General features: G+C 51.2%; 1 protein-coding gene across 1 annotated transcript in view; it reads left to right on the top strand.

The window, feature by feature from the left end:
* LOC147101676 (hemicentin-1-like) overlaps nucleotides 1–23,614 on the top strand; it is a 395,279-nt gene that overhangs the window by 357,947 nt on the left and 13,718 nt on the right. The window contains exons 98-104 of the mRNA XM_085965457.1: nucleotides 2,696–2,815; nucleotides 3,213–3,347; nucleotides 10,118–10,237; nucleotides 11,673–11,798; nucleotides 12,613–12,741; nucleotides 14,043–14,381; nucleotides 19,552–19,671. Of these exons, the coding sequence (XP_085821583.1) occupies nucleotides 2,696–2,815; nucleotides 3,213–3,347; nucleotides 10,118–10,237; nucleotides 11,673–11,798; nucleotides 12,613–12,741; nucleotides 14,043–14,381; nucleotides 19,552–19,671 (1,089 nt within the window). The remainder of the gene's footprint in view (nucleotides 1–2,695; nucleotides 2,816–3,212; nucleotides 3,348–10,117; nucleotides 10,238–11,672; nucleotides 11,799–12,612; nucleotides 12,742–14,042; nucleotides 14,382–19,551; nucleotides 19,672–23,614) is intronic.

Below are 23,614 nucleotides of genomic sequence, written 5' to 3'. Positions count from 1 at the left end.
CAGTGGGCATAGGCCCACATTACAAAAACTCTCTCTAGTTCATCACCCATTGGCGGTAAATCAAGGGCTGGTGTGAAAAACAGAAAACGTCACATCAGTGCAGGAGGAAATGCTGGTTTGAGGTTGGTCCTGAAGCGCATTTATTGAGCAACACAGAGAGAGGTTTAAACATAGAAACATAGAAGATAGGAGCAGGAGTAGGCCATTCGGCCCCTCGAGCCTGCTCCGCCATTCAATGCGATCATGGCTGATCATCCAAATTCAGTACCCTGTCCCTGCTTTCTCCCCATATCCCTTGATCCCTTTAGCCTTAAGAAATATATCTAACTCCTTCTTGAATATATTTAATGAATTGGCCTCCACTGCCTTCTGTGGTAGAGAATTCCACAGGTTCACCACTCTCTGGGTGAAGAAATTCCTCCTCATCTCTGTCCTAAATGGCTTATCCCTTATCCTTAGACTGTGACCCCTGGTTCTGGACTCCCCTGCCATCGGGAACATCCTTCCTGCATCTAGTCTGTCTAGTCCTGTTAGAATTTTATAGGTTTCGATGAGATCCCCTCTCATTCTTCTAAACTCCAGCGAGTATAAGCCCAATCGACCCAATCTCTCCTCATACGTCATTCCTGCCATCCCAGGTATCAGTCTGGTGAATCTTCGCTGCACTCCCTCCTTGGCAAGAACTGTGATGCCGACACTGGGGGCCCAAGGTGGAAAAGTGTTCCGTATCCCAGCACTAGCATCCCTCACCAACACTTTGTGAGCTACATTTGTCCTTGGGGATGTGGGGGACATTGGCAAAGGCCGCATCGATTGCTCCGCCCGAGGTGCCCTGGGCTAGGTGGTGTGGGCCTTGCCCTTGAAGTGCCTGCGGTGATGGTGTTTCCACGATGGGGTTAGGCTGGGGAATGCCAGGATATTGACCCGGCGACTGTCAAGGAATGATGATATATGAAAGAAAGAAAGACTTGCATTTCCAGAGCGCCCTCTCACCACCTCAGGATGTCCCAAAGTACTTTACAGCCAATGAAGCACTTTTTGTTTTGAAGTGTAGTCGCTGTTGTAGGAAACGCCTTCTCGATGGTCGAAGTCACCCCAACAGGCTGTTTAACCAACTAACCTGATTGGAATAAGGAAACATAAGGAACATAAGAAATCAGAGCAGGAGTAGGCCATTTGGCCCCTCGAGCCTGCTCCGCCATTCAATATGATCATGGCTGATCTGATCTTGGCCTCAACTCCATTTCCCAGCCGCTCCCCATAACCCTCAACTCCCTTACCTTTTAAAAATCTGTCTATCGCCACCTTAAATATATTCAATGACTCCGCCCCCACAGCTCTCTGGGGAAGAGAATTCCAAAGATTCACAACCCTCTGAGAGAAGAAATTCCTCCTCATTTCTGATTTAAAAGGGTGTCCCCTTATTCTGAAACTATGCCCCCTAGTTCTAGATTCCCCCACGAGGGGAAACCTCCTCTCTGCATCTACCCTGTCAAGCCCCTTCAGAATCTTATATGTTTGAAAGTAAGGTGCTGGAAAACCTTTGGTTGCTCTGATTTTTTTTTAATGATCTGGGCACATCCCATTATCCCATGTTTCTTCCTCTCCTCTCTTCATTTTTTGCAGAGAAGCTATGCAGTTTGACAAAGTTGAATTATTGGGTTTTCACCTCGTCTGTTTTAGGCCGCCTTATGCGCCTGGCAGTTGCCTTCTGTATTTTGCACATTAAATGCCGCAACATGTTATCCTGTCCATCGATGATTAGATGCGACTTATCTTGTGCTTAATATTGGTTGGAATTTAAGTCAAGGCAAGCTGCAATATTGGGGAGCGACCACCCAGTGAGCCTTGCTGGCAAGGGCATATCTGGGTGTTGCGTAAATACAGAGTCTGGTTTAACTGTGGTGCTTCCGTGGTTGAATAGCTCTAGGCTTATAGGTGAAGAACTGGCCCCTGGACGAGATACTGGAGGGCTGCCAGAGCCTGTGGAACCATCACCCCAGCAGGTCTAATGGGGTCATTGGGAGAGCAGAGGAAATTGGGGAACAAAATAGATGGTTAGCAATAAATTTTGTAACATTTGTTGAGGTTGGGGGGGGTGGGGGCAGGGGGTCCCACGCTGATTTTAGTTCAGTCGCGTCCTAAGAGCAATTTACGCCTCTTAACTCCATACTGTGTGAGAGAGTCGAGAGACTCGAGCTTATAGCCTGACTAATTCTTGCCCACAAACACTCATGCAGTCTCTGTCTGGATGTTACCAGAACTGAGAGGTTATAACTGGACAAGCTGGGGGCTCTTTTCTCCAGAGAAGACTGAGGGCTGATCTAATAGAGGTCTTTAAAATTATGAAGTGGTTTGGTAAGTAAGACGTAGAGAAGATGTTTCCACTTGTGGGGAATCAAAACCTAGATCAATCCAATAAGGAATTCAAGAGAAACTTCTTTACCCAGAGAGTGGTGAGAATGTGGAACTTGCAACCACAAAGAGTAGTTGAGGCAAATAGTATAGATGCATTTAAGGGGAAGCTGGATAAACACATGAGGGAGAGAGGAATAGAAGGTTATGTTGATGGGGTGAGATGAAGAGGGCTGGGAGGAGGCTCGTGTGGAGCATAAACACCACATGGACCTGATGGGCCGCACGGCCTGTTTCTGTGCTGTAATTTCTATGTCATTCTCTGCCCTTGTTTGTTCAGATGAGAATGAGTGCAGCACGGGGAGCCCCTGTTCACACACCTGCCACAACGCCATGGGCAGCTTCTCCTGCGCTTGTCCCGCTGGCTTTACTCTGGCACTCAGTGAGAGAACCTGTGAAGGTAAGCAATGCCCGAGGAGATGGGGAGGATCGCCTGCGGCATTTATAAACTGTTGTTGTTTGTTGTTAGCAGAAAATCTGGCACGTGCACGCAAAGAGGGGAAAATATACCAAGAACGCAAGAGACACTGCGCCTGCTCCTCAACATTCTGTATCAATCCGCAAAGTCTGTATGGGATAGTAGCAGTGAAGCTTCCTGCAGCCCGTGGAGCTCTGTCCCAGGCAGTGTTGGTGAAAATTGACACAGTCCTTCTCCTGTCTGTAGCGCTTTCCCCAGCGAGTGTCCTCTAGTTCTACGCTCACAGTCTAAGTCCAATAGTCTAGTTACACCTACATCATCTGTGTTTTAAGACCTGGATCATCTCCTCTGATGGTCCTCTTTTCTCCATTGTTGGCAGATATCGATGAATGCCAGCTCGGGACCCACATGTGTCGCTTTGGGCAAGACTGTCAGAATGAAGCAGGTTCATACCGCTGTCTGGTGCGATGTGGAATTGGTTTCAAGCAGTCCACAGAAGGAGCTCGTTGTGAAGGTAATGGAAATGTGCAGAACGTGTGAACTGTATGAAAGGATCAGGAGTCTCGTCCGTAGGAAAAAACGACCAAGCCGGTGAATCGATGAGCTGTGCCCCAGAGTGGTGGGGCCCACCTGCAAGCTCACGGTTCCCCAAAGATCCATAGCCATGATGGTCAAAAACCAGAGTGTGGGTCAACAGCCTTTCCACCACTTCCCCTCCAGCTCCTCCACCGCCCCGCTCCCCTCCACACCTCTCCTCCTCCTCCCCTCCCCACCACACCCCTCCACACCTCTCCTCCTCCCCTCCAGCTCCTCCACCACCCCGCTCCCCTCCACACCTCTCCTCCTCCTCCCCTCCCCACCACACCCCTCCACACCCCTCCACACCTCTCCTCCTCCTCCCCTCCCCACCACACCCCTCCACACCTCTCCACACAGCTCCTCCACCGCCTCGCTCCCCTCCACACCCCTCCACACCTCTCCTCCTCCCCTCCTCTCCCCTCCAGCTCCTCCTCCCCTCCTCTACCCCTCCTCCCCCCCTCCCTCCTCCTTCCTTCTCCTCCCCTCAACCTGTTCCCCTCCCCTCCTCCTCCCCTCATCCTCCTCCCCCTTCCAGCTCCTCCTCCTCCCCTCCTCCTCCTCCTCCCTATGGTTTATGGGAGTAGCTGACATCTCTTTCTTTCAGCTGGTGTTCTTCCTGATGCCTCTGCTAATAAAGAGGAGGACTGGATTTAAAGTTGAGATTACCATTGGATTTATTGCCATTTATTTAATCCTGTTTGGTTCACCATTCATCCTGTATAATATATTAGGGGAAAAAACTGTAGTGTGGCACTGAGGATTCTAAGAAAGAAAGACTTTCATTTATACAGCACCTTTCACGACCTCACACCATCCCAACGTGCTTTACAGCCAATGAAGTACTTTTGAAGTGTAGTCACTGTTGTAATGTGGGAAAGGCAGCAGCCAATTTGCGCACAGCAAGCTCCCACAAACAGCAATGTGATAATGACCAGATAATCTGTTTTGTTAGTGATGTTGATTGAGAGATAAATATTGGCCAAGACACCGGGGAGAACTCCCCTGCTCTTCTTCGAAATAGTGGCCGCGGTGTAGGAGTCTACGTACTCCTAACAAAATATACTGAACTCGGAGAGGTTCAACAGAAAAGGTTTAATTGTTGAGACCACATGTTGAACACAAAAATGGCGTCAGAGACTAACCAAGTCCGACTGTCTTTCATCAGTCCACAGCTTCGACTGCCCCTCCCCCGCTCTGGGCTTAACTATGTTGCAGATCGAGTTTCTTAAAGGTGTGATCCTTCTTAAAGGCATGACGCCTGATTTATAGTCTACGGACCGAAAAGCGGATTGTGTCCTTTCTGTGATCGGTACGCCACACAGCTCCCCCCAGAATCCGCTAGTAGGGAGTGTACGAACCGGCGTGGCGGCTTGGTGGCACGGCCGGAACGGCTCTTGGTGGTTGGTGTCGGGAGCGGGGCGGTCGGACGCGTCGGGCTCTTAGGCGGTCTGCCCCGCGGTGGGGGTTGGCCCACTTGAACGGGTTCGTCGGGCTCTAGGTGCGCCAGCTTGAGCCGGTCGATCGACACCTTGTCAGTTCTGCCGCCCACTTGGAGGAGGAAGAACTTGTTCCCCGTCTGGAGTACCTTGTAGGGTCCGTCGTATGGGGGCCGTAGAGGTCCTCGGTGGGCGTCATGGCACACGAAAACAAATTTGGCCATGTGCAGGCTAGGTGGTACGCGGGTTGCTGGTTCGCCGTGCCGGCCAGTGGGTACCGGAGTGAACTGTTGTGCTCGGTTGGCGAAAGTGCGGCGTTGCTGGTCAGCCGACCAGGGGGTCGTGGCGGTGGGCAGGAACTCTCCGGGTACGCGCAGCGGCTGGCCGTACATGAGTTCCGCTGCCGAGGCTTGCAGGTCTTCCTTGACCGCAGAGCGTAGGCCAAGTAGCACCCATGGGAGGCGGTCGATCCAAGCCTCGTCCTTGAGGCTGGTGCGGAGGGACGCCTTCATGGACCTGTGGAATCACTCGCACAGTCCGTTGGCTTGGGGGTGGTAAGCCGTGGTGCGGTGAATGGCCACCCCGAGGTTTCGGGCAATGGCGGCCCACAGATCAGAGGTGAACTGCGGGCCTCTATCCGACGTCATGTTGGAGGGGACGCCGAACCGAGCGACCCAGGTCCCGATGAACGCCCTCGCGATGTCGGCAGTGGTGGTGGACGTCAGTGGAATGGCCTTGGGCCAGCGGGTGGTACGATCCACGGTTGTCAGCAGGTGCGTGTGACCTTGTGATGGCGGCAGGGGGCCGACGAGGTCGATGTGGACGTGGTCGAACCTTCTTTCTGGCACGGTGAACTCCTCGAGTGGGGCTTTGACGTGCTGGTGGATTTTGGCAAGCTATGCAGGACCTGGACCAGACGCGCACATCTTTGCGCAGGCCGTGCCAGACAAATCGGTTGGCCACCAGTCTAATGGACGCGCGGGTGCCGGGGTGTGAGAGGCCGTGGACGATGTCGAACACCCATTTTCGCCAGGACGCCGGGACTACGGGGTGGGGTTGCGCCAAGGAGGTGTCGCATTTGACTGTGACGGCGGACGGGCCGCAGGCGACGTCGGTCAGTCGCAGCCCTGGGAGGGTTGTGGGTGCGGAGAGCAGATCGGGGTCAGTGCGTTGCTCCGCTGCCAGTTGAGCATAGTCCACTGCCAGGTGGGCGCCGTGGATGGCGGGGCGGGATAGGCAGTCGGCCACCACGTTGTCTCGACCGGAGACGTGCCGGATGTCCATGGTGAATTCGGACACCGCGGCGAGCTGGCGTTGTTGCCTGGCAGACCACGGGTCCGCAGATTTTGCCATCGCGAATGTCAGGGGTTTGTGGTCGACAAACGCGGTGAAGGGGCGGCCCTCCAGAAGAAATCTAAAATGGCGGACTGCCAGGTACAGTGCGAGGAGCTCGCGGTCAAAGGCGCTGTATTTGGCCTCCGGGGGGCGCAGTTGGCGGCTGAAAAAGGCCAGCGGTTGCCAGGCCCCGTCGACCCACTGTTCGTACACGGCGCCGACCGCGTGGTCGGAGGCGTCCGTGGTGAGGGCCACCCTGGCGTTGGGCTGTGGGTGAGCAAGCATGGTGGCGTCGGCGAGTGCCTTTTTGGTCGAGTCGAAAGCGGTCAACATGTCCGCCGACCACTCGATCGCCATTCTGTCTTTCTTACCCTGGAGGGCTTCGTATAGGGGCCGCATGAGGGAGGCCGCTCCGAGAATGAAGCGGTTGTAAAAGTTGATCATCCCCAAGAACTCCTGGAGGCCTTTGATGGTGGTAGGCCGGGGGAACTGCTGGACGGCTTGCACCTTGGCGGGCAGGGGAATGGCTCCGTCCTGCGTGATGTGGTGGCCGAGGAATTCGATCCTGCTGAGGCCGAATTGGCACTTGGCTGGGCTGATGATGAGCCCGTGCTCACTGAGCCGCTGGAACAGGGTGCGGAGGTGCTCGATGTGTTCCTGCTTGGAGGAACTAGCTACCAGGATGTCATCCAGGTAGACAAAGAGGAACTTCAGGTCCCGGAAGACCGAGTCCATGAGCCGCTGGAAGGCCTGGGCCGCGTTTTTGAGGCCGAAGGGCATTCGGAGGAACTCGAATAGCCCAAAAGGGGTGATTATGGCTGTCTTGGGGACGTCCGTGGGGTGGACTGGCACCTGATGGTAACCGCGCACCAGGTCGACTTTGGAGAAGACTGAGCGGCCGGCCAGTCTAGCCGAGAAGTCTTGAATGTGCGGTATGGGGTACCGATCCGGCGTGGTGGCGTTGTTTAGGCACCGGTAGTCCTCGCAGGGGCGCCATCCCCCGTCGGGTTTGGTGACGATGTGGAGTGGGGAGGCCCAGGGGCTGTTGGAGCGGCGGAAGATGCCGAGCTGTTCCATTGTGGCGAACTCGGCCCGCGCGATCTCCAGCTTGGCCGGGTCCAGCCTGCGGGCGTGGGCATACACCGGTGGGCCTGTGGTGGGGATGAAGTGTTCTACCCCGTGCTTAGCAACTTTCGCGGAGAAGGTCGGGTTGGTGAGGGCTGGGAACTCAGCCAGGAGTGCTGAGTAGTCGTCCGTTGAGCGGGCGCAGCACTGCCACGCCATTTCGGCGGGTTGGGGGGGGGCCATGGCGCCCGGGATAGGTGACATGGTGTTCATGTCCACGAGGCGGCGCCGAGGCATGTCGACCAACAGGCCGTGGGCGCACAGGAAATCCGCACCGAGGAGCGGGGAGAGCACCTTGGCGGTGATAAACTCCCAGTGGTAGCGGCGGCCTGCGAGGTCGATGGTGACGGTGCGGGTGCCGTACGTCCGGATGTCGGTGCCGTTGGCGGCAGCCAGCGCAGGGCCGCGGCCGCCTCGCTGGATCTCGAGGGCGGACGCGGGGATGATGCTGCGCTGCGCGCCCGTGTCGCATAGGAAACGGCGTCCGGAGGCGCTGTCCGTAACGTACAGCAGCGCGCCTGCTTGCCCCACGGCCATCGTGTAGGCCGGTGTGGGGGCGGTTGGAAACGTGCAGGGATGGCTGCAGCGGCGTGCCCGTGCGCCGAACCGGGTATGGAAGTAGCAGTAGCCCTGGGTCGGAGGGCTTGGGGGACGTGGGGGTCTGGGGGGCCTCGTGGCCGAGCTGTGTGGCCGCGCGATAGAGGGTGGAGCACGCGCCGACGCTGCGGAGGCCAGGTCGGGGGTGACGGCGTGGTTGGAGCCGGCGGACAGGAGCTTATTGGCTTCGTCGGCCAGGTCCTCGAGGTCCGTGAGGCTGGACGCCACGATCGCCGGGCGGATGCTGGGGGGTAGTTGGCGGATAAAGAGCGTGCGGAAGAGGGAGCCGGGCGGTTTCTCGTCGGTCAGAGCAAACGTGTGAGAGCAAGTCTGACGGCGTGGAGTCACCGAGGCCCGAGAGGTCGAGGAGGTGGCAGTTGCACACGAATTGGGAGGCTGTGAATTTTTTAAGGAGCGCGGCCTTGAGATGTGCGTACTTGCCTTCCTCCGAAGGGTTTTGTAGTGTTGTCCAGACTTTCGTGATTGTGGAGCTGCCCAGGGAGGCGAGGAGGTAGTCGTACATCGTTGCGTCGGCGGTGATGCCGCGGAGTCGGAATTGCGATTCGGCTTGAAGGAACCAGGCGGTGGCTAGGTTCTCCCAGAACTCCGGCAGCTTCACAGAAACTGCGTTTGTGTCAGCCATGGTTACGCTTAGGAGTTGTCCTGAGCGTCGGGGTCACCAATGTAGGAGTCTACGTACTCCTAACAAAATATACTGAACTCGGAGAGGTTCAACAGAAAAGGTTTAATTGTTGAGACCACATGTTGAACACAAAAATGGCGTCAGAGACTAACCAAGTCCGACTGTCTTTCATCAGTGCACAGCTTCGACTGCCCCTCCCCCGCTCTGGGCTTAACTATGTTGCAGATCGAGTTTCTTAAAGGTGTGATCCTTCTTAAAGGCATGACGCCTGATTTATAGTCTACGGACCGAAAAGCGGATTGTGTCCTTTCTGTGATCGGTACGCCACAGCGGGATCTTTTATGTCCACTTCGGTTTAACGTCTCATCTGAAAGACGGCACCTCCGACAGTGCAGCACTCCCCTGGGAGTATCAACTTGGATTATGGGCTCAAGTCTCTGGAGTGGGACTTGAACCCACAATCTTTTGGCTCAGAGGCGAGAGAGTGCTACCCACTGAGCTAAGTCAAGGCTGACCTCTAGATCAGGAAGATCTCCGCCAGGGCAGTAATAAGGTCCACGACCATTAGCCTCAGTGCGGTGGGTTAAGGAAGGACGAATAACAGTCTGGTTGAGCGAACCGGGAGTAAATTCTTACAAAATATTCCACTCTGCAGTTTTTCTCTGTCTCCTGTGCTGGAGGCACTGGAGCTTGCTGGGGTAAAGTGCTGCGGATGCTTAAATCTCCTGGTACCTCACCTCAGTGGCCATTCTTCACCTATGAACCAACGCAGTGAGTATCAGTGGGATATTCAACCATGAGGCACATCAGGGCCACTCCTGACCCTGATCCTGTCCTCATTCGATAGCCTTGACCATGCAGTGGGAGTCACTGGATGACGCACCGACCAGGAGCAGGCAGTTTGGCACAGCGGCACTACGTCCGACTGTAGTATCCCTCTCGCTGTCCTGGCTGAGATCGGCAAACTCCGCTCATACCAGGCCTCGGCCCTGGGGCCTAGAACCACAAACGTGGTTTAATTACAACAACAACAACAACGTGCACTTATATAGCACCTTCAAAAACAACAACAACTTGTATTTATACGGCGCCTTTAATGTAGCAAAACATCCCAAGGTGCTTCACAGGAGCGATTACCAAACAAAATTTTGACACGAGCCACATAAGGAGACATTAGGGCAGGTGACCAAAAGCTTGGTCAAAGAGGTAGGTTTTAAGGAACACCTTAAAGGAGGAAAGAGAGGTAGAGAGGCGGAGAGGTTTAGGCAGGGAATTCCAGAGCTTAGGGCCCAGGCAACAGAAGGCACGGTCACCAAAGGTGGAGCGATTATAATCAGGGATGCTCAAGAGGGCAGAATTAGAGGAGCGCAGATATCTCGGGGGGGCGGTTGCTGTGGTGCTGGAGGAGGTTACAGAGATAGGGAGGGGCGAGACCATGGAGGGATTTGAAAACAAGGATGAGAATTTTAAAATCGAAGCATTGCTTAACCGAGAGCCGATGTGTAGGTCAGCGAGCACAGGGGTAATTTATTTTTTTAAACACGATTTCTCTTTCATTTTTCCTTTTAGATATTAATGAATGTGAGGCGTCAGCCAGCCCACCGTGTCATCAGCGCTGCCTCAATGCCATTGGCACCTATCGGTGTGCCTGTGAGCCCGGTTACCAGCTCCAGGGACAGCGCTGTGTCGGTGAGTGTCTACTCCACAGTCCGAAGGCCATGTTTGGCCTCCGATTATATTTTTTCTCTCTCTCCAACAAAACTCCCTAGAAAAGACAGCCAATCATGAAAAGGAATCAAGAGGTCTTTACCAAAGGAGCTGAGAAGGCTGCAATGTTGCATAGAATCGCACAGAATCAGGCCATTCGACCCAACTGGTCCATGGTGGTGTTTATGCTCCACACGAGCCTCCTCCCACCCTACTTCACCCTATCCTTCTATTCCTCTCTCCTTCATGTGTTTATCCAGCTTCCCCTTAAATGCATCGATGCTATTCGCCTCAACCACTCCTTGTGGTAGCGAGTTCCACATTATAACCACTCTCTGGGTAGAAGAAAAGAAAGACTTGCATTTATATAGTGCCTTTCACGACCACTGGACGTCTCAAAGTGCTTTACAGCCAATGAAGTACTTTTTGAAGTGTAGTCACTGTTGTAATGTGGGAAACCCGGCAGCCAATTTGCACACAGTAAGCTCCCACAAACAGCAATGTGATAATGACCAGATAATCTGTTTTTATTATGTTGGTTTGAGGGATAAATATTGACCAGAGGGCACCGGGGATAACTCCCCTGCTCTTCTTCGAAATAGTGCCATGGGATCTTTTACATTACCTAAGAGAGCAGACAGGGCCTCGGTTTAACATCTCATCCGAAAGACGGCACCTCCGACAGTGCGGCACTCCCTCAGCACAGCACTGGAGTGTCAGCCTAGCTTTATGTGCTCAAGTCCCTGGACTTGAACCCACAACCTTCTGACTCAGAGGCGAGTGTGCTACCAGCTGAGCCACAGCTGACACTGACATTTCTAAGAAATTTCTCCTGAATTCCCTATTGGATTTATTAGTGACTATCTTATTTTTATGGCCCCTAGTATTTGGTCTCCCTGTGTGGAAACATCTTCTCTATATCTACCCTATCGAACCCTTTCATAATCTTAAAGACCTCTATCGGGTCACCCCTCAGCCTTCTCTTTTTTAGAGAAAAGAGCCCCCAGCCTGTTCAGTCTTTCCTGATATTTATAACCTCTCAGTCCTCATATCATTCTAGTAAATCTTTTTTTGCACCTCCGCCAGTGCCTCTGTATCCGTTTTATAATATGGAGGCCAGGTGCTGGGCTTGTCTCCGCGACATCGTGCGCAAGCGATGTTACAACACCTGAGTGAAACGGTTGGTATCATAGAGTTAGGTGTCTGTAATGAGAGAGAAAGCTTGATCATTAAAGTTTACAGGATGACGGTGCTCCTATAAACGGAATTACCCAGGGGTGGAGAGGGGGATGTGAATTCACACCACTGAGCTATGACTGACGCCAGATGCGTAACGAATTGCATGACTGTGTTAGGCACCCTCTTTAAAGCTGCAACAGGCACTGCCTATTCAGAGGGTTTATCTTTCCAATCGCAGACATCAATGAGTGCAGCATGAGCGTGTGCCGGCCAGACCAGCAGTGCCAGAACACCGAGGGAGGGTACCAGTGCACCGAGAGCTGCCCTCACGGCACCATGCGGCTACCCAGCGGAACCTGCGGCGGTAAGTACCACGCACGGCCCGCCGAGTATCAGGGGAAAGCTCTTCCCCGCTAACTCTTTCCCACAATGGTTTTTCAAAACCAGCCTCTCCCATGAGCTCCGTTTTATTTTGATGTTCGTGTATAGAAACGAAAGGCTCGCGATCGCGGTTTGCCGATATTGGGGAATGAGCGCTTAACGTGACGACGCACGATTTTTCCTACTCTCCCTAAACTTTAGCTCATCCAAAACTCGGCTGCCCGAATCTTAACCCGCACCAAGTCCCGTTCACCCCCTCACCCACTGTGCTCGCTGACCTACATTGGCTTCCGGTCTGCCAACGCTTCGATTTTAAAAGTCTCATTCTCATGTTCAAATCCCTCCGTGGCCTCACCCCTCCCTATCGCTGTGATCCCCTCCAGCCCTACAACCCTCTGAGATCTCTGCGCTCCTCCAATTCTGGCCTCTTGCGCATCCCCGATTTCCTTCGCTCCCACCATTGGCGGCCGTGCCTTCGGCCGTCTGGGCCCTAAGCTCTGGGATTCTCTCCCTAGACCTCTCCACCCCTCTCTCCTCCTTTAAGACACACCTTAAAACCGACCTCTTTGACCAAGCGTTTTGGTCACCTGCCCTAATGTGAAGTCTGCAAATTGGGTTTAGCATAAATTTGAAGAATTTAACAGTCTCATGTGACATTGCGTCCCAGACATTGCCTAACAGTACTGGGTTTGACCCTTGACCTGTTATGGTTGGTTGCTGATTCCTCTCCCATGTCAATTCGGAGAGAGCGGAATATTCTACTTTCCCAGTTCTCCCACGGCTGTTTCTCCCTGTAGACGTCGACGAGTGCAAAGCAGGGACGCACATGTGCCGCTACAACCAGAAATGTGAGAACACGGTGGGAAGTTACCACTGCAGCTGCCCTCGGGGTTACCGGTCGCAGGGGATGGGAAGACCATGTCTTGGTAAGTGGCTGAGAGAGCGAGGGGGGAACGGGGAAGGAATCGAGGACGGAAGGCTCAGAAGGGCCCTAATCCTGGTTGTCGTGCTGCAGTTTCCACCATTTTGTTGTTTTGAACCAGGTCCAAGGGAAAGTCGTTGCCCTGGCGCACTCGCGCGCGGCCCCTCCCCCCAGTGGTGGGATGTAAAGTGGCACCGGTGGAGCCCGGGCACCAGGTTGTCTGTCTAGGCCGGGGTTGCCAACACTGATTGGATGTATTCCTGGAGGGATCGTCACAGGACATTCCGGCCTCCAAACACGCTCCCGCCATTGGTCGCCGACACGTCCACCCTGGCGGCTTCCCACGGCCAATCGGAAAGCGGACAACCTCTTCGTTATCCGATTGGCTGATTCTTGACTGTCAGTCAAACGGCCTTCATTTCCCCCCCCCCGTCTCTAATACTTTTATAACTAACAAACAAAAGCGTTCAAAGAAAATGAGGAGGTGGGGGGAAAAACAAATTTTCTTTGTGCAGATTAACCAGAGACTCCAGGGCAATCCTGGAGCATTGGCAACTCTAGTCTAGGCTTTCAGCAGTGGAAGGTGTGACCTGTGGCAACTGGAAAAGGAGGATAAATATTCTCCATATAAAATAAAAGTCACATTAACAGTGAGGCTTCCTCTCTAAGGGGGGCTGCTGATAGCGCTGCCTCTTTAAAGGGGGTCCTGATACATACTAGAGAATGTTGTGAAGCACTTTACACCCACCTGCCCATTGCCTGTGAGTTAATTTATTCTACTTTAGGCGTTTTGAAAAGAGACCCTTGGATCCCGACAGATCTCAGGGCACCACCTGTCAACCAAGGGGTCTTGCCATGACGATGGGTGGAGGAGGAGCCCTTTGTGGACTTAGCCACTGTCTAGGTTAAAAATTCAAAATCAGCAGAGAAGGAGGCTCGAGTCCTTAAGGGCTTGCTGGAAATGTGAGTGCGCCGCGTGGATAGTGATGTAAGAAAACTACTAGGCACTCAGTCTAAGCGTTAAACAAAGCTTTAATCAACTGTTTTACAACATGGAGGTCTAGTTGTGTCCTTCACTAGTTCCTGTTAAGAATGTCCTGCGCAAGCTGGGCCCGTGCCCGAGTATTTATACTCTCCCTGGACAGCGCCACCCGCAGGCCGCTCAGTATTATTTCATAAGTCTTTCTTTCATGAATGACTGATTCATGTCAGATAGTGTTCCTGTTTTTGCCGATGTTTCCAATGAAAAATACTTGATTAAATCCACTGTGTACCTCCGCCCCCCTCCCCTCTCCCTTGCACTAGATGTGGATGAATGCCAACAGCTGCCCAAGCCCTGTGTCTACCAGTGCCGAAACCTGGCCGGCAGCTACCAGTGCTTGTGTCCTCCCGGGAAGCAGCTCTTGGCCGATGCCAAGTCCTGCGCTGGATTGGAAAAGCCTAAGCCGAATAATGGCACCATCGCCAGCTTCAGGCCGCAGCTCGTCTCCATTGGCCAGTTCAGCCACAGCCAGCAGACCGGCCAGAACCAGGTTAACCCCTTCTACACCTGGCTGGGGTGGAAAACGAATAGGGAATTTGAGATACAAGACAACAGGAAGCCCTGTCCCACTGGATACAGAGAGAGAAATGGGGTGTGTACAGGTAGGTAATGCTTTCGGCAAGAAATTCTGATTTACTATTTCATTGTTCCCAATGGACTTCTCTTTAGTATAATTCCATACTTTAGCACCATCAATATCCTGGGGGTCACCATTGACCAGGAACTTAACTGGACCAGCCACATAAATACTGTGGCTACAAGAGCAGGTCAGAGGCTGGGTATTCTGCGGCGAGTGTCTCACCTCCTGACTCCCCAAAGCCTTTCCATTATCTACAAGGCACAAGTAAGGAGTGTGATGGAATACTCTCCACTTGCCTGGATGAGTGCAGTTCCAACAACACTCAAGAAGCTCGACACCATCCAGGACAAAGCAGCCCGCTTGATTGGCACCCCATCCACCACTTTAAACATTCACTCCCTCCACCAGCGGTGCACCTTGACTGCAGTGTGTGCCATCTACAAGATGCACTGCAGCAACTCGCCAAGGCTTCTTCGGCAGCACCTCCCAAACTCACGACCTCTTCCACCTAGAAGGACAAGGGCAGCAGCCGCATGGGAACACCACCACCTCCAAGTTCCCCTCCAAGTCACACACCATCCTGACTTGGAAGTATATCGGCCGATCCTTCATCGTCGCTGGGTCAAAATCCTGGAACTCCCTCCCTAACAGCACTGTGGGAGCACCTTCACCACACGGACTGCAGCGGTTCAAGAAGGCGACTCACCACCACCTTCTCAAGGGCAATTAGGGATGGGCAATAAATGTTGGCCTTACCAGTGATGCCCACATCCCATGAATGAATACATTTTTAGAAACATATCTATGGAAACTAAAAATTGTCGGCTGGGATTTCCTTGTTGCTGAATGTATGAATTGTGCTTAACTTTTGGTTTAGGGCTATGGGCACGTGAGGGTAAGAAAATAAAGGATGGAAGGGGAAGTAAGAGAATTGAAGAGAAAGAGATGAATAAAGATGAGAAGAAAAAAAATAGATTAAAGTAAACAAAATTGCAAACGAAATAAGAATGAAAAACGCAAGTATAATGTAGAAGGCCATCAGCAGCAGAAAGAGTAAAGACAGGTAACATTTCAGGGAGAGCCGCTCCATCAGCATCCAGAGACAGAAAGAGTCAGAAAAGAGAAACAGCAAGAAAATGAAAGGGAGTAGGGTGATGCAGGAGGAGAGGGGAGACAGGTGTTGGGGAACCAGGTGTTGGGGCGACAGGTGTTGGGGCCTCAACCAATGTTCCTGCTAATTTGTTTTTGGCCCATTCACAGTTTCGCGCATGCACGTAATTTAACATTGGAAAAGCCAGACCCGGGCTGCACGGGGCCGGCAGAGAGCTGCGCGGCTTAGAAGAAACGTTGATCTCAACTATTCACCGTATTTATTAATGACTTAGATGATGAGATAGCGAGCCACATATCCAAGTTTGCCGGTGACACACAGATAGGCGGCATTGTAAGCAGTGTAGATGGAAGCATAAAATTACAAAGAGATATAAATAGATTAAGCGAATGGACAAAACTGTGGCAAATGGATTTCATTGATAGATCAGAGTACTTTCGAAATGGTGAAAAACTCGAAACAGTGGAGGTCCAAAGAGACTTGGGGATCCAGGTACATAGATCATTAAAATGTCATAGACAGGTACAGAAAATAATCAAAGGCTGATGGAATGCTGGCCTTTATATCTAGAGGACTAGAATACAAGGGGGTAGAAGTTATGCTGCAGCTGTACAAAACCCTGGTTAGATCACACCTGGAGCACTGTGAGCAGTTCTGGGCACCACACCTTAGGAAGGGTGTATTGGCCTCGGAGGGAGTGCAGCGTAGGTTTACCAGAATGATGCCCGAACTCCAGGGGTTAAATTATGAGGAGCGTTTACACAAACTGGGGTTGTATTCTCTGGAATTTAGACGGTTAAGGGGTAATTTGGCCAAAGTTTGCAAGATATTAAGGAGAACTGATAGGATAAGTAGAGAGAAACTATTTCCGCTGGTTGGTGAGTCTCGGACTAGGGGGGCAGAGTCAAAAATTAGAGAGCCAGGCCTTTTAAGAGTGAAGTTAGGAAACACCTCTACACACAGGGTGGTAGAGGTTTGGAACTCCCGCAAACGGCAATTGACACGAGGTCGATTGTTCATTTTAAATCTGAGATCGATAGCTTTTTAGTTAACCAGTGTTATTAAGGGATATGGGGCAAAGGCAGGTATATGGAGTTGGGTCGCAGATCAGCCATGATCTCAGTGAATTGTGGAACAGGCTCGAGGGGCTGAATGGCCTGTTCCTATGTTCCTAATTGGTCAGTCTTCTCCGCAACCACTGGCAGTGCTACAGCTTCATTGTCCAGCAGATGGCGCCATTGGTCAACCAAATCTGCCCAGCCCAGAAATGCACCAACCAGAAGGCACTCTGACCGGCAGAAAATACTGAAATGGGTTACTTTACATCGACAGTGCAAGTAGATTAACTCCGTGATTAAGGGATTACATTTGCTCTCAGTGAGGTGTCGGCACGTGCGAAATTCCAGTGCGCTGCAAAGCGTGCCGTGTGTTGCAATTAAAACCCCTTTAATGTCACGGAACTGCTACACTGTACCGCATCCGTGTGACAGTTCCACTTCCCACCGTCCGCTGCTGTCACCTCTTGAAACGACACTGCCCAATCGACACTGAATATACGGGAGAGTTTCGTGCCGTCAATTTAGGCCTCCTAGGACACTGAGATCCAACTGCTCAAACTGGGTGAAGACCTGAAATAGAAACAGAGAACGCTGGAAACGCTCGGCAGGTCAGGCAGCGTCTGTGGAGAGAGAACCAGAGTTAACGGTTCAGGTCTGTGACCTTCTGTCAAAACTGGAAAAAGTTAGGGATGTAACAGGTTTTTAAGCAAGTACGGAGCCTGGGAAAATGTGGGAGAAGGAGAGGGAAGAACCAAAGGGAAGGTCTGTGATAGTTTTACTACGTTAAAGGTGCTATATAAATGCAAGTTGTTGTTAGGGTGGAAGGCAGGTGATTAAATGGCAAAAGGGTGATGGTGCAAGATAAAAGGGGGGTGGAAATAAGGACATAAGAACTAGGAGCAGGAGTAGGCCATTCGGCCCCTCGAGCCTGCTCCTCCATTCAATAAAATCATGGCTGATCTTCTACCAAATGGTATGTTGGCCTTCGTAGCGAGAGGGTTCGAGTACAGGAGCAAGGATGTCTTGCTGCAGTTGTACAGGGCCTTGGTGAGACCACACCTTGAGTATTGTGTGCAGTTTTGGTCGCCTTATCTGAGGAAGGATGTTCTTGCCATGGAGGGAGTGAAGCGAAGATTCACCAGACTGATACCTGGGATGGCAGGAATGATGTATGAGGAGAGATTGGGTCAATTAGGCTTATATTCGCTGGAGTTTAGAAGAATGAGAGGGGATCTCATTGAAACTTATAAAATTCTAACAGGACTGGACAGACTAGATGCAGGAAGGATGTTCCCGATGGTCGGGGAGTCCAGAACCAGGGGTCACAGTCTAAGGATAAGGGGTAAGCCATTTAGGACAGAGATGAGGAGGAATTTCTTCACCCAGAGAGTGGTGAACCCGTGGAATTCTCTACCACAGAAGGCAGTTGAGGCCAATTCATTAAATATATTCAAGAAGGAGTTGGATATATTTCTTAAGGCTAAAGGGATCAAGGGATATGGGGAGAAGGCAGGGACAGGGTACTAAATTTGGATGATCAGCCATGATCTCATTAAATGGCGGAGCAGGCTCGAGGAGCCAAATGGCCTTCTCCTGCTCCTATCTTCTATGTTTCTATGATTCTCAACTCCACTTTCCTGCACTATCCCCATATCCCTTGATTCCCTTAATATTAAAAATTCTATCGATCTCTGTCTTGAATATACTCAATGACTGAGCCTCCACAGCCCTCGGGGGTAGAGAATTCCAAAGATTCACCGCCCTCTGAGTGAAGAAATTTCTCCTCATCTCAGTCCTAAATGGCCGACCCCTTATTCTGAGACTGTGACCCCTGGTTCTAGACTCCCCAGACAAGGGGAAACATCCTCCCTGCATCTATCCTGTCAACCCCTCGAAGAATTTTATATGGGGCAAGTAAAGAAACAAAAGGTCTGGTTTGGAACAGGTTTGTGATTTTTGCGTACAGATATAGAGATGGTTGAGAGCCAAGTGGGGCATTGGGGCCTCCTGGGGTGCTGAGACTATGGACATGTCAAGCTAAGGAGATTGGCTGGTCCACAAAGCTACCTGTGGGAGGAGGATTTTATGAGGGTGAGGACTCGGCCAAGTGCCAAAGGTGGGAGGTGTTGCCGAATTTACTGGGGATTCAGGGGCTGCTCTAGGCCCCCAGACGGCTGGGCCTGTCACAGACCCGTCATTCATTCTGTTTTGATCTAAAAATATAACCACTACACTAAGATTAGCATTATGTATATTAAAAAATGCAAGTGATTGTTCAGTACGAGGCTAAGTTGGAAGATTAGGGTCAGGATATATAACGTGAGGTTAGATAAGCTCGCTGGAGTTTCATTCGACTTACCTTTGGCAGGCCACGTGAACTGGGAAGTCTGTTTTTGGGGGGGTGTCCACCCCAGTAACCGGGCCCGTGTCACGTTTCCTCAATCTATGCGCACCATCGGTTCCCATTTTGTGCGCATTCAGTCGGCCGGTTTTTGCTCCCAGTTTCGGTCTCGGCGCAGGGTGCTCGGTGAGAATTTGGGACCGTGAGAGAATTTGCTAAACTTTTCCTTAAAACTCATACAACGTTAGGAGCCCATTACAGCCTTGGGCCCCATCGGTCTGGACTGGATCTAAACACAGAATGGCGGTGTCTATCCCATTGCGCCACCCACCGCTTTTTGTTATGCGCCAGTTTAGGAGCGGAATTCAAGCAGAGCGTGATGGGAATTATTATTTTATCACCTCCTCTCCCCTCAGCACAGTGCTCCTCACTTAAAAAAGAACTTTCATTGATATAGCGCCTTTCACGACCTCAGTACGTCCCAAAGTGCTTTACAGCCAATGAAGTACTTTTGAAGTGTTGTAACGTATCGCTTGGTGCGATTAAAGAAGGTGGGCAGGTGAAAGCCAATGAAAGGAGTGGGAAAGAAATGTTACTTCAGTTGCGAACCGGAATCCCGAGTGACGTGACCCGCGGGTGCCCAGCGCTGTGGTTGATTGGCGTGTGTTTTTTTTTCTTCCAGACATCAACGAATGCCAGACTTGGAATTTCTGCCAACACGATTGCAGGAACACGCAGGGCAGCTACCACTGCGTGTGCCCGTCCGGATACCGGCTGCTGCCCAATGGTAGAAACTGCCAGGGTAAGTGCCTGTCGCTGGTAAACAACACGTGCGGAGGATGGTGCTCACCATGGCAACCGCTGGTTCCTTGCGGTTTTACCCCATCGGTGAAATAACCTGTTTTTTTTCTGCTCTCTGATTTTCTCCTGATTTTCGCCCACTCCTGGCTGGTCAGTCAATTGTCTTTGCGCTTGTGTGTCTGTGTCAATGTGTGTGTCTGTGTCCGTGTGTGTCTGTGTCATTGTGTGTGTGTGTCTGTGTCAATGTGTGTGTCTGTGTCCGTGTGTGTCTGTGTCATTGTGTGTGTGTGTCTGTGTCAATGCCTGTGTGTGTCTGTGTCAGTGTGTGTATCTGTGTCAGTGTGTGTGTGCCTGTGTCAGTGTGTGTGTGTCAGTGTGTGTGTCTGTGTCAATGTGTGTGTCTGTGTCAATGTGTGTGCCTGTGTCAATGTGTGTGTCTGTGTCAGTGTGTGTGTCTGTGTCAATGCCTGTGTGTGTCTGTGTGTGTATCTGTGTCAGTGTGTGTGTGCCTGTGTCAGTGTGTGTGTCTGTGTCAATGTGTGTGTCTGTGTCAGTGTGTGTGTCTGTGTCAGTGTGTGTGTGTCAGTGTGTGTGTGCCTGTGTCAATGTGTGTGCCTGTGTCAGTGTGTGTGCCTGTGTCAGTGTGTGTGTCTGTGTCAGTGTGTGTCTGTGTCACTGTGTGTCTGTGTCATTGTGTGTGTGTGTCTGTGTCACTGTGTGTCTGTGTCACTGTGTGTCTGTGTCAGTGTGTGTCTGTGTCAGTGTGTGTGTGTGTCTGTGTCAGTGTGTGTGCCTGTGTCAATGTGTGTGCCTGTGTCAGTGTGTGTGTCTGTGTCAGTGTGTGTCTGTGTCAGTGTGTGTGTGCCTGTGTCAATGTGTGTGTCTGTCAGTGTGTGTCTGTGTCTGTGTCTGTCAGTGTGTGTCTGTGTCAGTGTGTGTCTGTGTCATTGTGTGTGTGTCTGTGTCATTGTGTGTCTCTGTCTGTCTGTGTGTGTGTCTGTGTCAGTGTGTGTGTCTGTCTGTGAGTATCTGTGTCTGTGAGTATCTGTGTCTGTGTCAGTGTGTGTCTGTATGTGTCAATGTGTGTGTATGTGTCAGTGTGTGTGTGTCTGTGTCAGTGTGTGTGTGTCTGTGTCAGTGTGTGTGTCTGTGTCTGTCTGAGTATCTGTGTCTGTGAGTATCTGTGTCTGTGTCAGTGTGTGTCTGTATGTGTCAATGTGTGTGTCTGTGTCAGTGTGAGTGTCTGTATGTGTCAATGTTTGTGTCTGTGTCTGTCAGTGTGTGTCTGTCAATGTCTGTCTGTGTCAGTGTGTGTCCACACGGTCGGTAGGCTATTTGACTGTGGAATGCATCGTGGCCAATTTGGATCCTGCGCTCACTCAATATCCAGCACCAGTTAGGAGAGATCAGGAGGGGGAGCTGCTGTTGGATTGCCCCTCTTTAATCAGGGGCACTGAGATTAGTTCATTCAGCAGCCACCAGGAACTGAACCTGCATACCTGGTCAGTATTGTTAGATCTGTGATTCTGAGAGTATGATGTTTTTCAATAACTACACGGATGCTGTAACTTAACAATCAACAGGTATTTACTGGAGTAGGGTAGTCTCAAGATGGGGGTACAGAGGCGTGGTCACTGCCGGTACTACAGTATACAGGAGCTGTAAAAGTAGTTCTCTCTTAAAGGTACATACACTACAATTCCTCCCCTTTTAGATTAGCAGTACCCATAATATTCAAATAACAATTAACACTTTAACATGTACATTAAACAACAATAGTCCATTTATAGATTCAGTCTTTGGGGCGGCTTCCTGATCCTTTCGGGATAGCGCCTTTCCTGAGGTTCTTGTTCTTGGTGCGGAGGCGATTCTGGCCCCTTTTCGTCGGTTAGTTCATCGGTTTCCACTGCTACTGGTTCTGAAGTAGATGCTACCGCTGTGTCAGGTTCATCCCCAGGTACTCGAGACATGGGGTTGACTCGTTCCTGTGACGCTAAGATCTGATCGACGTGGCGTCTCACAATGTTCTCCCCGACATCCACTGTGTACATTAATGGCCCCTGCCTTGTGCATATCGTTCCGGGTTGCCATTTCTCTGTTCGGTAGTCACGGGCCAAGACTGGTTGTCCTACATTGAAGCTCCTTGTCGGCTTCTCATTGATGTGCTGGAATTGTTTATCCTCAACATTTCTTCGCACATTTGGTCTGAGCAAATCCAGACGAGATCTCAACCTTCGGTTAAAGAACATCATGGCCGGGGTCTGGTTGGTGACTGCATTTGTCGCATTTCTGTAGGCTAATAGGAAATTGTCCACATTATGCTGTAGTGGAATTTCATCGTCGCACATGGCCTTTATCGCCTTTTTAAAGGTTTGTACGAACCTCTCAGCCAATCCATTTGTGGCTGGATGATACGGGGCGGATGTGTAATGCCTGACCCCATTCCTTCTCATAAATTTCCGAAACTCTTCGGACACAAACTGTGGTCCATTATCAGAGCAGATCTGCTCTGGCAAGCCGTTCCTGGCAAATATGGTCCGTAGGACTGCCAATCGTTTTCTCTGTAGTGGTTGAGGACATTTTTATCACCTCAGGCCAATTCAAGTGAGCATCCACTGCTATTAAGAACATTGAGTCCATGAATGGACCAGCAAAATCAATGTGCACCCGTTGCCATGGAGAGGAGGGCCACTCCCATGGGTGTAGAGGGGCATGTGGTGGTGCATTTTGGACCTTCTGGCATCCTGAGCAGTTCTTGGTTAGGCCCTCGATTTGTTGATCAATCCCCGGCCACCACACATAAGCCCTAGCAAGGCTTTTCATTTTCACCCCTCCCAGGTGACCTTCATGAAGCTCATTTAGCACTCTCTCCCTTAACTTGGGTGGAATCACCACTCGGGAGCCACACATCACTGTCCCCTGGCATACTGACAGCTGTTCTCTTCTGGATGAGAATGCTGGCAACAGTGAGTCGCCATGTGTTGGCCATCCCCTCACCGTCAAATCATATACCCGAGACAGTGTCGGATCATTGCGGGTCTCCTTCTCTATATCCGCGTTCGGGAGTGCTTTGTGCATTGAGTGCTGTTGGAGTTTTGCTAAGTGGGAGAAAAATCATTTAAGTGTATTTTGTGAATTTTAGTGTGTTAAGAAGTCAATTATTTGAAGTAAGTTTAATTTTTTAAGGGTTTTTAAAACTCTTGGGCAGTTTAAACAGGAAGTAGAATCTGGGTATAAAAGGGGAGGGGCTAGTGCAGTGCACGGAGTGCTTTGTGCATTGAGTGCTGTTGGAGTTTTGCTAAGTGGGAGAGTTCGGATAAGTGGGAGGTGAGGGTATGTTTTTTGCTCTGTTTTGTTCCCCACTCCCAGGCTTAGACAGCACTGCGGAGGCGGAGCAGCGAGACGAGTCAACCAAACAGGCTCCACAGACAGTATTCAAGGAGGAGGTTGGTGATCAGCTGGTTGGTTGGTTTTCTTCCTTCTCTTTTTTATACCTTTAAGTTGGTAAGTCCTATTGAATAGTGGTGTGATATTATCATATATATCCGGGCAGGGTCTTCATAACTAATAATAAGAAATTAAATTAATTATATAGAATGGAGCAGGTGATGTGTTACTGTTGCGAGATGTGGGAGCCGGTGAACCCCATTGAGGCTCACGGTGATTACATCTGCGACAAGTGTTTGCTGCTAGAGGAACTCAAGTTCCATGTTATGGAGCTTGAGACCGAGCTTCAGACACTGCGACACATCAGGGAGGGGGAGAAGTTCCTGGACTCTATGTTTCAGGAGATGGTCACACCTATGAAGTTAATTACTGCAGATGTAGTCCGTGGTCAGGGACAGGACGGTGTGACTACGAGTGAGGAAGGTACAGGGATCCAGGATGTAGTGTTGAAGGAGACGCAGCCCTTGTTCTTGTCCAGCAGGATCGAGGTTCTTACT

The sequence above is a fragment of the Somniosus microcephalus genome, chromosome 23 (assembly GCF_052327205.1).
Source record: "Somniosus microcephalus isolate GS21.2 chromosome 23, FLI_Smic_1.0, whole genome shotgun sequence".
Lineage (NCBI taxonomy): Eukaryota > Metazoa > Chordata > Chondrichthyes > Squaliformes > Somniosidae > Somniosus > Somniosus microcephalus.
This window is presented reverse-complemented; position numbering and strand designations above follow the sequence as displayed.